At 65.4% G+C, this 11,287-nt stretch overlaps 3 protein-coding genes across 3 annotated transcripts; 2 read left to right on the forward strand and 1 right to left on the reverse strand.

The window, feature by feature from the left end:
- Positions 1-130: 130 nt before the first annotated feature.
- SAR1A (secretion associated Ras related GTPase 1A) lies at positions 131-3,896 on the forward strand. Its single transcript, XM_080598394.1, has 7 exons — positions 131-260; positions 430-503; positions 1,020-1,139; positions 1,564-1,629; positions 2,229-2,332; positions 2,732-2,863; positions 2,984-3,896. The coding sequence occupies exons 2-7, from the start codon at positions 446-448 to the stop codon at positions 3,098-3,100; spliced, it is 597 nt and encodes a 198-aa protein (XP_080454520.1). The 5' UTR covers positions 131-260; positions 430-445; the 3' UTR covers positions 3,101-3,896.
- Positions 3,897-4,045: 149 nt separating this feature from the next.
- Positions 4,046-6,348, forward strand: TYSND1 (trypsin like peroxisomal matrix peptidase 1). The gene is made up of 4 exons (XM_080598371.1): positions 4,046-5,490; positions 5,584-5,714; positions 5,821-6,000; positions 6,087-6,348. Exons 1-4 carry the CDS (start codon positions 4,340-4,342, stop codon positions 6,290-6,292), a joined length of 1,668 nt encoding a protein of 555 aa, XP_080454497.1. The 5' UTR covers positions 4,046-4,339; the 3' UTR covers positions 6,293-6,348.
- A 174-nt stretch (positions 6,349-6,522) lies between these two features.
- On the reverse strand, positions 6,523-10,174 carry SPOCK2 (SPARC (osteonectin), cwcv and kazal like domains proteoglycan 2). Its single transcript, XM_080598379.1, has 10 exons — positions 9,864-10,174; positions 8,813-8,858; positions 8,586-8,700; positions 8,416-8,503; positions 8,224-8,320; positions 8,009-8,119; positions 7,712-7,918; positions 7,501-7,563; positions 7,207-7,347; positions 6,523-7,115 (listed from the first exon to the last, which is right to left on the reverse strand). The coding sequence occupies exons 1-10, from the start codon at positions 10,077-10,079 to the stop codon at positions 6,970-6,972; spliced, it is 1,230 nt and encodes a 409-aa protein (XP_080454505.1). The 5' UTR covers positions 10,080-10,174; the 3' UTR covers positions 6,523-6,969.
- Positions 10,175-11,287: the final 1,113 nt, after the last annotated feature.

Below are 11,287 nucleotides of genomic sequence, written 5' to 3' on the forward strand. Positions count from 1 at the left end.
CGGGGCTCGAACCCGCGGTCCTGGGGCGGGGGGGGGGGGGGGCGGCGGGACTTGAAGGGAGTGGGCGGGGCTTGGGATGGGGGCGGGGTTTGAAGGGTGTGGGCGGGGCTTGGGGAGCGAGGGGCGGGGCGTGACGTCAAGCCCGAGGGCCGACGTGGGAGCCAGCGCGGCGGGCCGGAAGCGGGCGTGACGCCATTTCCGGCGGGGAGCTGGCGGCGGAGGAGGCGGCGGCGGCGGAGCGGGGCCGGGGGCGGCCGCAGGTGGGCGGGGGGGGGGCGGGGGGTCCTCGGGGGGCCGCGGGGCCCTTACGGGGTCCTTGCGGGGCCGCTCCGGTCCGTGTGGGGCCGGCCCGGCCCTTACGGGCCCCTCACTGTGCCCGCGGGCCCGGCCCGGTGCCCGCCCCGCATCGTGCCGTGTGTGTGCCCGCAGGTGTCGGCCGGCAGCGATGTCGTTCCTGCTCGAGTGGCTGTACAACGGCTTCAGCAGCGTGCTGCAGTTCCTGGGTGAGGAGAAGCCGCCCCCGGAGCCCCGCCGCCGGGCCGCGGGAGCCCGTCCAGGCCGGGTCCCGGCCCAAAATTGGGGAGAAATCGGGTTTTAGGGGGTTATGCTGAGGCAGGGATGTGCCACTTCACGCCTTGCACTTTTTTCCTCACTAACCTGCTGCTATCCCTTACGAGTTTAATTATAAACCCGTAAAATTACCGTTTTTGGGGGCAAAAATGTGAAATTTCCATGTTTGTGGGCAGAATTTCCGTGTTTAAGTACCCCCTGTGGGCAAAAACTGCTCTGTACCCGTCGTACGGGATGTTTCCCTGCGTGCTCCTGCAAAAACAACAGCTTACGTACAGAGGTCGCGAAACGCCAGCAAAATAACTCACAAAATGCCGGGTTTCCTGGCAAAATCCAGGGCAGGACTTGCCGCTTTTTTCCCTGGAAGCTGTCCTGGAGCTCCGGGATTGGGATTCACGTCCCCAGATGTTCCTGCGCCGCTCGATGTGCGTGTCTCTGCTTCCTCGCAGGGCTGTACAAGAAGTCTGGCAAGCTCGTCTTCCTGGGCCTGGACAACGCCGGCAAAACCACCCTGCTGCACATGCTCAAGGATGACCGGCTGGGCCAGCACGTCCCCACGCTGCACCCAAGTACGTGTGGCGCCCGGGGGGCTTCTGTGAACGCTCCTGGGACAGCAGGTCTTCAGGGCGCAGCTGAAGCGCGTCGGTGTCGCACGCTGACGGGTGTTTTCCCCTCAAATATAAAGTGGGGAGGCGGAGAACCGGCGTGGTTCAGTGAACATCGTGAACCTGTCCTGGGGAGGGAGAGGGTCTCTAGCGAAACGTGTACCAGAGGATGAGCACTGCAGATTAAAACGTCTCCCTAAGTGGGGAAGGGTCGAGAAATTATTTCCTCCCGTTGTGATTTCATGCAATAATCTCAGTGGCTGAATTCTACAGGGAAAGGATATCTTATATAAAAAAGTGCGATGTTTGTATGCGTCCCCAAAAATCTCTGGCCATGGCACCTTCTCTGTCTCCCTGAAGCGCAGCCTTTATTTTTTTTGCCTTTCAGCATCAGAGGAGCTGACGATTGCTGGAATGACCTTCACGACTTTTGACCTGGGTGGGCACGAGCAAGGTAAGCACCAGCTTGCCAAGCTGGATACACCAAGTGGGGTCAGTCCTCCGATTTCCCCGAAATTCTCCTGCCACCTTAAGAAAACTCTGCCAAAACGTGATGCGGGAGAGTGTTAGCAATTAGCGCTACCTAATTATTTGTTGCCTGGAAGTGCTTATGGAGCTATATGTGGAAATAACCTCCTGGCTCCAGGAGACCTGTTATTTCGGTGGCTGAACGCTTGTGCTTTATTCTGGCAGTTTGGGGAAAAAAAAGCTGCCAGCTCACGCTCTGCTGCCTGAAATATTTTTAGCCGTAGAAGACTCGGATGTCACGGGATTATTCTTTTGAATAATGGCTGAATTTTTATCTTTAGACTTCGTTTGTTGAATTTCCCCCCCCCAAAAAAAAATTCTGCTTGCTTTTTTAATGCACACCTTTCAGCTGCTCCAACCCCAGGGTTTCTCAGGGGCTCCAAATGTGCCTTCCCCTTCCGTGTGCTGCCTCTGTCCAGCAAAACGAGCCGGCGGCTGGACGGGCAGGGCTGTCCTCGTGCAGTGTCCCTGTCCGTGTCCCCTGGAGGCACGCTCTCAGGGCGGTGTCTGTCGCTTGCCTTGCAGCCCGCCGCGTGTGGAAGAACTACCTGCCGGCCATCAACGGCATCGTCTTCCTGGTGGACTGCGCCGACCACTCCCGGCTCATGGAATCCAAAGTTGAGCTGAACGTAAGCCCGGCTTTTTCCGTCTTTCACCCTCAAGCAGCTAAACCAGACAAATCTCTTCTGTTCTTGGGGCAGAACTCGTGGGTCTTGTGCTTTGGACTTGCCCTCCCAGTGCACCTCTTGCACCAGCAGTGTCCAACGTGTGTTGCTGTGGGGATCTTTTGTGCAGGGGCTGAAGCAGGCTGGGTGCCCTTGCTGTGGGATCCTTTAAACAGTGTTGGAAACGGACCCTGCCTTTAGCTAGGGCTTTCTTCTGCCAGACCTTTTGGGAAAAACCCCACCCACGGGAGCGCTTTAGCACCAAAAAATAACCCCTGTTGGTGACAGAGCTCAAAGAAACAGTTGTCTGCAGTGATGGGCGCTGGTTCTGCCTCAGCCTGACTCGTCTTCTCTTGCTCGCAGGCGCTCATGACAGACGAAACAATATCCAACGTGCCAATCCTCATCCTGGGTAACAAAATCGACAGACCAGAGGCCATCAGCGAGGAGAAGCTGCGGGAGATCTTCGGGCTTTACGGACAGACCACGGGAAAGGTAGGGTGGGGAAGAAACGTGGGGACGAGTAGCTGAGGGGATTGAGGGTTTGCTGGCCAGGTGACGGTGCTGCCCTGGGGCAAGTTCTGAGAGCGCTGACCTCTGGCTGGGCTTCCGCAGGGAAACGTGCCACTGAAGGACCTGAACACGCGCCCCATGGAGGTGTTCATGTGCAGCGTGCTGAAGCGGCAGGGCTACGGCGAGGGCTTCCGCTGGCTATCGCAGTACATTGACTGACGCAGAGCACGGGGCTCCTCCGGACTGATCCCCTTCGTGGCTTCCCGCGGGCTTCCCGAGGCCGCGGCAAGCTTTCCAAACGCGTACTGGCATTGACCGAGAGACTCCTGGCTGCACCCGCCCCGCCGCACAGTGGTGACACGCAGCTCTTTTCCCCTGCCCGGCGGGGAGGCGGCGCGGCCCCGCGCGTCGTCCCCGCGGGAGCTCCCGGTGACAACGGGGCTGGCGGGGCCGGGGCGATGCGCTGCCGCGCGCCGCGCCACTGAAAAAGAGCGAGATCTCACCACTGTGGTCAATTGACTTAAAGAACAACACGGAAAACAAAGCAATTATATTTTTTAAAGAAATCGTTCACGTAAACGGCGTCCCTTCTAACTTTTTAGTTTAATGTTCATCCTGTTTAGTCCAGAGTCCGTTTAGGGTTGTTTTTTGTTTTTTTTTTTTTAATATATTTAACGATATTATTTAGATCTTTCGCAAATTGCCAAACAAAGCATCATGGTATTAGAAGTCCTCAGCAAACCTAGCATTCGGGCTGTGAGCCGAGGGCACCGTGGGGACGGCGGCCGAGCTGGCGCGAGGCACCGGGATTTCATTTCCAGCGGGGAGGCGAGAGCCGCGGAGCCGTTCTCGGTGCCCGTAGCGTGGAGGTGTCTGACATTTGCATATCATAAGGTGGTTAATGTAGGCTTAAACCGGTTTCTTTTATACTCTTCTTTTTTTTTTTTTGTCGGAAGTTTCATGGCTGTCTAGCGCTCACGTTCAGTTCAATAAAGACGTGTCTTTCTCCTCCGAAGGGGTGCGGAGCCTCCCTCTAGCCCGGCTGCGCGGCGGCTGGGCGCGCTCGGTGATAGCGCCCCGATCCATGCTGCCCCTCGCCGCAGGAGCTTTGGCTGCAGATTTAGGACCTGGATGGACGGGAGTTGTGGAGCAACACAGGATGGGGCAGACGGAGGCAGGTGAACGGGCTGGAGGCCAGGCTTGGTCCCTGAGCACACCAAACCCTGCAGCTCCAAACCCCTGGGGGGCAGCACAACGCGTTCTGCAGGGGCTGGCGCTGCGTCTCCAGGAGAAGCAGCAGCGGTGCACCAACAACCCCCTGCATCCCGCACCCGATGCGTCCCACACCCGATGCATCGTGTGCCCCGCTGCATCGCGGCGCTGCCATAGCGCGGCTGCAGGGGGCGGTGGCTGCTCGCAGGGCCCCGCGCACCCTCCTGCGCCACGTCGGCGCGCTGCATGCCGCCCCGCCTCCGCCTCGGGACCGTGACACCGGCACGCCGCACCAATGGTGGCGGGAGGCGGTGCCGCGCGTCACACGGGGAGCGGCCGTGGGGGCGCAGGGCGGCGGGCCGTGCAGTGCATTGCTCGCGGTGCATCGCCTGCGTCGCCCGCGGTGCGGTGCCGGGAGGCGCTGCCGCCATGTCGGCGGAGCTGCCCTGCTGCGTGGTCAGCGTCGGCGAGGGCCCCGAGCCCTGCAGCTGCAGCGGGGTCATCCTGTGCCGCGGCCCCGGGCTGGTGCTGTGCCACGCCGCCGTCTTCTCGCCCTTCCTGCAGCCCGGCCCGGAGGCCTGGTCCCGCCTCGAGGCCCCGCTGACCTCCGTCCTGCTGCCTGGCCTCCGCGTCCGCGTCCTGCACGCCGCTCCCAAGCCTGACACCCCGCCTGCCCTGCAGGAGCACGAGGCCCAGCCTCTCGCATTAACACGCTGCGAGGCCTTTGCCCAGGCACTCACAGGGGTGGCGGCGAGCTGGTGCGGCGGCGGGGAGGCCGAGGGGGAGGCCGAGAGGGAGGCTGCCGCCGTCTTGCCCTGGTTCGCTTGGCTGCGGGTGCCCGGCCTCGACGCGCCGGGCGGAGGCTGGACGCCCTGGTCCTCCGCCGGCGACCTCCGCAAGGGCGCGGCGCTGCTGGCCTGCGGCTCGCCCTTCGGCGCCCTCTGCCCCGACCTCTTCCTCAACACCCTGAGCGGCGGCGTGCTGAGCAACGCGGCCGGCGAGGGCAACGCGCTGCTGCTGACGGATGCCCGCTGCCTGCCCGGCACCCAGGGCGGCGCCGTCCTCGTCGGCCCCGCGCCCTCCCGGCCCCGCGTGGTGGCCGTCATCGCCGCCACCTCCTGCGGCGCCGGTGGGCCGGGGCTGGCGCTGCTCTGCTCGCTGCACGCCGTCCTGCGGAGCAGCCGCGGCCTCCTGCGGCAGCTCGGGGAGCCCCCCGCCCCGCCGGCCCCGCTGGCGGCGGTGCCCGGAGCCGCGCCGCTGGGCTGCGTGGCGCTGGTGGAGAGCGGCGGCGCCTGGGGCTCGGGCACGCTGCTGGCCCCGCGCCTGCTGCTCACCTGCCGGCACGTGCTGCAAGCCGGCGCCACGACGCGCGTCACCCTGCGGCCCCACGGCAGCCGGTGAGCGCAACCAGCAACCAAAACCCCCCCGTTCTGTTGTTGTTGCTGCTTCAGGCTCTAATTTTGTTTTTCCCACCCGTAACCCCACTTCAGGGCCACCGTCCTGCAGGCTCGCCCGGTGTTCGCCACGGCCGAGGCGTCCCCCTTCGATGTGGCCGTGCTGGAGCTGCAGGAGCGCGCCCCCGGCTTCCAGCCCCCCCGCCTGGCCTCTGCCTTCCAGCCCGGTAAGCACCAGAATCATGGGGGGGGGGACACATGGGGTATTTGTGGGGAAACCAGGGCATCTGGGGGCCATGCACAGAACCCCGATCTCACCCGGCTGTCGCACAGGGGAGGCGGTGCTGGCGCTGGGTTTCGGGGCGCTGGGCCGGGCGTGCGGCCCCTCGGTGACCGGGGGGGTGCTGTCGGCCGTGGTGGGGGCCCCCCCGGTCATGCTGCAGAGCACCTGCGCCGTGCACGCCGGCTCCAGCGGCGGCCCCCTCCTCGCCGCCAGCGACGGACGCCTGCTAGGTAAGGCCCCCTTCCCCTTGTCCCCCCCAGTCCCCCTTTTAACGTGTCCCCCCCCTTTGGTGACATCTCGCCCCCTCCCCATCCAGGGATCGTGGCCAGCAACGCGCGGGACAACGCGGCGGGGGCCACCTACCCCCACCTCAACTTCTGCGTCCCCATCACCCTGCTGCAGCCCCCCCTCGCCCGATACCTCCGCACCGGGGACCCCGCTGCCTTCGCCCCGCTCGATGCAGGGGACGAGGGGGCACGGGCAGCCTGGAGGCTGCAGCAGCGGCCCCCCAGCAAGCTGTGACCCCCCCACCCCCAAAAAAATATTGGGGGGCTGTTTCTATAAAGACTGTGACTCAAGCCCTGGTGTCCCCTGGTGCCCTCTGCAAGCAGACTGGGGGGGGGGGGGGGGGGGGGTATGAGGGTGCCCCCCACCATATAGGGGAACCCCCTGGCCCCATGCATTTGGGGAGGGGGTTTCGGTGTGGTATGGGGGGGGCATATTTGGGGCTGCCAGGAACGGGCAGGCGAGCGTTGGACACAGCACGGGGCGTTTATTTCACAACACCGCAGCAGCGCGAGCACAGCACGGAGATGGGGGGGGCTTGGGGGCCAGGTGGGGGGGGGGCAGCTTGGGCTGGGGGGTGGTTTGTTGGTGTTTTTTTTTTCTTTTTTCCCCATTTTTTGTCCCAATTTTCATTTATTAGTGCAGTTTTTGACCACGCTAGGTTCTACCCCCCCAAATAAAATAAAATAAAATAAAAAAGCACAAAGGGGGGGGGCGTGAGCTCGGCCCCACGCCGCTCGCTTCCCCCCGAACCCCCCCGAACCCCCCTGCCCGCCGTGGGGCCGGCCCGGGCGAGCGCCCCCTCGCCCCGTCCCGCCCGTGGGGCCGGGGGGCTGCCCCCCACGCGCTGTTCTCGGGGGGGCGCCGGGGAGGGGAGGCCGCCCCCCCCGGCCGTGCCTCCCCCCCCTCCGCTTCTACCAGATGTAGCCTCCGTCGTCGCCTTCGCCCGCCTCGGCCTCCTCTTCCTCAGCCTCCTCGCCAGCCTCCTCGGGCTCCTTCTCCTCCTCGTCCTCCCAGCCCACGCTGCTGCCGAAGTCTCCCGAGAAGCCCGCGGCGTCCTCTGCGGCCACGGGGCAGAGGCTCGCGGCGGGCGGCAGCCTCCCCCCCGCCTCCCCCCCGCCGCCGGCCTCCCGCAGCCGGGCGCTGCTTACCGCAGTCGGGGCGGCCGCGGGCGCGGGTGCCGCTCAGCTCGGTGCCGTGCTGCTGGTCCACGCACCAGCACTCCCCGCCGCCCGGTGCGCACTGCGCCCGCCGGTAGTACCCGTCCTCGTCGCAGCTGGGGATGAAGGCGCCTGCGGGAAGCCGGGAACCCCCCCCCCCCGCCGCGCCCCGAAACACGTGCAGTGCGGGAACACCCCCGGCACCGAGACACCGCCACAAAGGTGGGGGGGGGGGTTAGGGGGGCTGGGCGGGGGGCGCGAGGGGTCCCCGGGCCCCCGACTCACCCGGTGGCTTTTGGGCGGCTTCTTGCATCTGCAGCTTCTCCAGCTCCCGCAGGCACGGCGGCTCTGCAGCGGCATCGTGCGCTCAGGAAGGCGTCTCCCCCGCAACCCCAGGGCGCGCACCCCCAAAAGGCCGTGCGTCCTCCCAGCCCCACAGCGTGCACCCCCGGGCCCCGCAGCACGACCCCATGCCCCCAGCCCCCCGCGCACGCACTTTCCCTCCAGAAGCAGAAGCACCACTCGGCGGCGGAGACGCGGCCGTCCCTGGAGGCGTCGCAGGAGTTGAAGAAGGCGCGCACGCACGCCTCGTACTTGTCCAGGTTGATGGCCGCCAGCTCGGGCTGCTCCAGGAACCGGTCCCCGCTGGTGTCCAGCCGCCCGAACATCCACCCCACCGCCTCCTTGCAGCCGGCCGCCAGCGCTGCGGGGGGGTGAGGACGCGGCCCCATGGCTCACCCGGCCCCACAGGGACGGGGGGAGCCGGGGGGGGGCGCGCAGAGGCGAGACGCACCGGTGCCGGGGGTCCCGCCGGAGCCGTTGTGCTTGGCGTTCTCCCGCAGCAGCTGGAACCAGTCGCGCAGCCGCTCGCCCAGGTCGGCCAGGTCCTGCCCCGTGCACGGCTCTGCGGGCACAGAACGCGGCGTGGGGGGGATTTTAGGGGGGGTGTTGCAGCATTTGGGGGGGGCACCCCCTTTCTGAACCTGCGGTTGCCCCCAGAACGCTCACCCTGCTTGCTGTCAGCAGGGGCCGGGCAGGGACACTGCCCCTCGCACCGCGCCGTCAGCTGCTTGCCGGCCAGGCACGCCTGCTGCTCCAGCTTGCACTGCGACGGGGGGGGGGGGGAACACATTGCAATAATTCGGGGGGGACACGCGACACGCCCCCCCCCCAAAATATTGCCACCACCGCCGTGCTCACCGCCGAGCTGTACGTGTGTCCGTCGGAGCCGCAGACAGGCGCCAGCGGGGCGGCGTGGCAGGGCTTGCAGCCCCCGCGCTGCTTGATCCTGCAAAGGCAGCGGGCGCTCAGGAAGCCCCCAGTGGGGCTGCTGCGACCCCTCCCCCCAAAAAATACCCCCTGCCCCGTACCTGTGCTCCAGCTTCTTGCGGCTGATGCACATGGCGCGCTGGTAGCCCTGCGCCACGCACACCTTGTGCCGGCTGCATTTCACCTTCTGGCAGGGGTCCTTGGTGGTGTCCAGTGCTGTGGGGGGGCAAGGGGGAGGGGCACGGGGTTTTGGGGAGCAAAAAGCCACGTTTGGGTGCTGTGTCTGTCCCCTGTCCCCCCCCCCAAAAAAAGCAGGGCAGGGTGCTACCTTCATCTGTGGGCTGTCCGTCCTCCCAGCTCCTGATGTAGTCATCCTGCGGGGCACAGGGGGGGCAGCTGCCGGGGGGCCCCCCCGCGCCCACAGAGCCCCCCAGGGTGCTGCGGGGGGCCGGGGGGGTGCAGGCGGCGTCCCCAGCCCGGCAGGAGGAGCAGGTGCATTGCACGCGTGCACTGCAAGCAGCTGTGCGCTGCACAGGGACGTTGTGCACACACGCAGGCACTGCACGCCCCTGTGCATTGCACACGGGCGTTGCACAAACACATGCACTGCACATGCCCGGCGCTGCACGCAGACGTATGCACTGCACACCCGTGCACAGCGCGCACACACACACACTGCACACGGGCACGCAGCGGGTGCTTGCATCCTCATGCACCGCACCCCCATGCACTGCACAGGCACACAGTGCACACCCCTGTGCATTACACAGACGGATGTGTTGCACAGCCCCGTGCACCACACACACACACTCATGCACAGACCCATTCATTACACACCCCTGTGCATTGCACACGCACATCCCCATGCATCGCCTATCGTGGTGCATTGCACATCCCCATGCATTTTCCACCCCTCTGCATTGCACATGAACATCCTGGTGCAGTGCATCTCCCGGTGCACTGCACATCCTTGTGCATCGCACACCCCCATTCACTGCACACCCCCATGCACTGCACACAAACATCCCGGTGCATTGCACATCCTTGCGCTCTGCACACCCCCATTCACTGCACGTCCCCATTCATTGCACATGCACATCCCGGCGCATCGCACATCCTGGTGCCTCGCACATCCCCATTCGTTGCACATCCCGGTGCTTCGCACCCCCCCCCCATGCACCGCACGCCCCCGTGTACTGCACCCACGCCCCCGTGCACTGCACACCCACCCCCGCCCCCCTCTCACCTCCACCTCCTGCGCTCCCGGCCGAGGCGGCCCGGCGGCAGCGGTTATGCAGAGGGGGAGAGGCCGGAGGCTGGGGGTGAGCCGGGCGCCCCGCAGCCCCCCGCCGCCCCCCGGCCCCGCGCGGCTCACTCACGTCTCGGAAGCGGTTCCAGTGCCGGATGCGGCCGCCGTACTGCGCGATGGAGGACAGCCACTGCTCGTCCTCCAGGAAGTTCCCGGCCGGCCCGCTGCCCGTGCCGGTGCCGGTGCCGGTGGAGGTGCCGGTGGCGGTGGAGGTGCCGGTGGCGGTGCCGGGCAGCAGCAGCAGCAGCAGCGCCAGCAGCCCCCGCAGCGCGCCGCAGCCCCGCATCCTGCCGCAGCGCCGCCGGGAGCCGAGCGGGGCCGAGCGGGGCCGAGCGGAGCCGAAGGGAGGCGAGGGACGGCGAGCGGAGCCGAGCGGAGCCGAGCGGGGCCGGGCGGGGCCGGGCGGGGGGCGAGGGGCGGCGCCTGCACCTGCGCGGCGGGGGGGGGCCGCGGCCTGGGGCCGGCCTCAGGCGCCGAGCGCCAAGCAGCAGCCCTCGGACCCCGCGTCCGCAGCGCGCCAGACCCCAACACACCAGACCCCAAGTTCCCAACACACCAGACCCGAGGACACCAAAACCCAAAACACCAGCCCTCAGACCCCAACACACCAGACCCCAACACACCAAATCCCAAAACACCAGCCCTCAGACCCCAACACACCAGGCCTCAAGTCCCCAACACGTCAGCCCTCAGACCCCAGACCTCAGACCTCAGCACACTAGACCCCAAGACACCAGACCCCAAAATACCAGACCCCAACACCCCAGCCCTCAGACCCCAAGACACCAGGACGCCCCGTGTGTTAGCGCCGACACAAAACTCACCCTCACGAGTACGCACAAGCAGCCCTGAGGCGCAGCTCTGTCAGGTCATGACAGGAATGGTTTTAAAATGAAAGAGGATAGATTGCGCCGAGACATGGTGACAGGAATGGTCTTAAAGTAAAGGAGGGTAGATTGAGACTAGACATTAGGAAGACGTTCTTCACTCAGAGGGAGGTGGGGCCCTGGCACAGGCTGCCCAGGGAGGCTGTGGAAGCCCCGTCCCTGGAGGTGTTCAAGGGCAGGCTGGATGAGGCCCTGAGCAACCTGACCTAGTGGTGGCATCCCTGCCCATGGCAGGGGGTTGGAAATGGATGATCTTTGAGATCCCCCCCCAACCCAAACCATTCTGTGATTCTGTGACACAAACTCCCCCTCACGAGTACGCACAAGCAGCCCCACTCCCTGTCAAGCCATTCCACCCCCCTTGAAAGCGACGCGAGTTTTCCATTTATTCTTTTTGCCCTCACGAGGGTGGCTGCTCCTCTTACTGACCGTAAAAGCAGCAGCCACTCTGGGGCTGGAAGCATCGCTTTGTAGCAGTGAAACCACCTACACGCTCCGAAGCGGTCACTGGAAACAGTTCCCTTGCCATAAGCGCTTTCCCATTCACAGCTGCGTGCCGGAAGTTTGATTACAGAAACTATCAAGCAACCGGAGATAAACACTTTGC

The sequence above is a fragment of the Anser brachyrhynchus genome, assembly GCF_964034855.1.
Source record: "Anser brachyrhynchus genome assembly, chromosome: 6".
In the NCBI taxonomy this organism is placed as follows: domain Eukaryota; kingdom Metazoa; phylum Chordata; class Aves; order Anseriformes; family Anatidae; genus Anser; species Anser brachyrhynchus.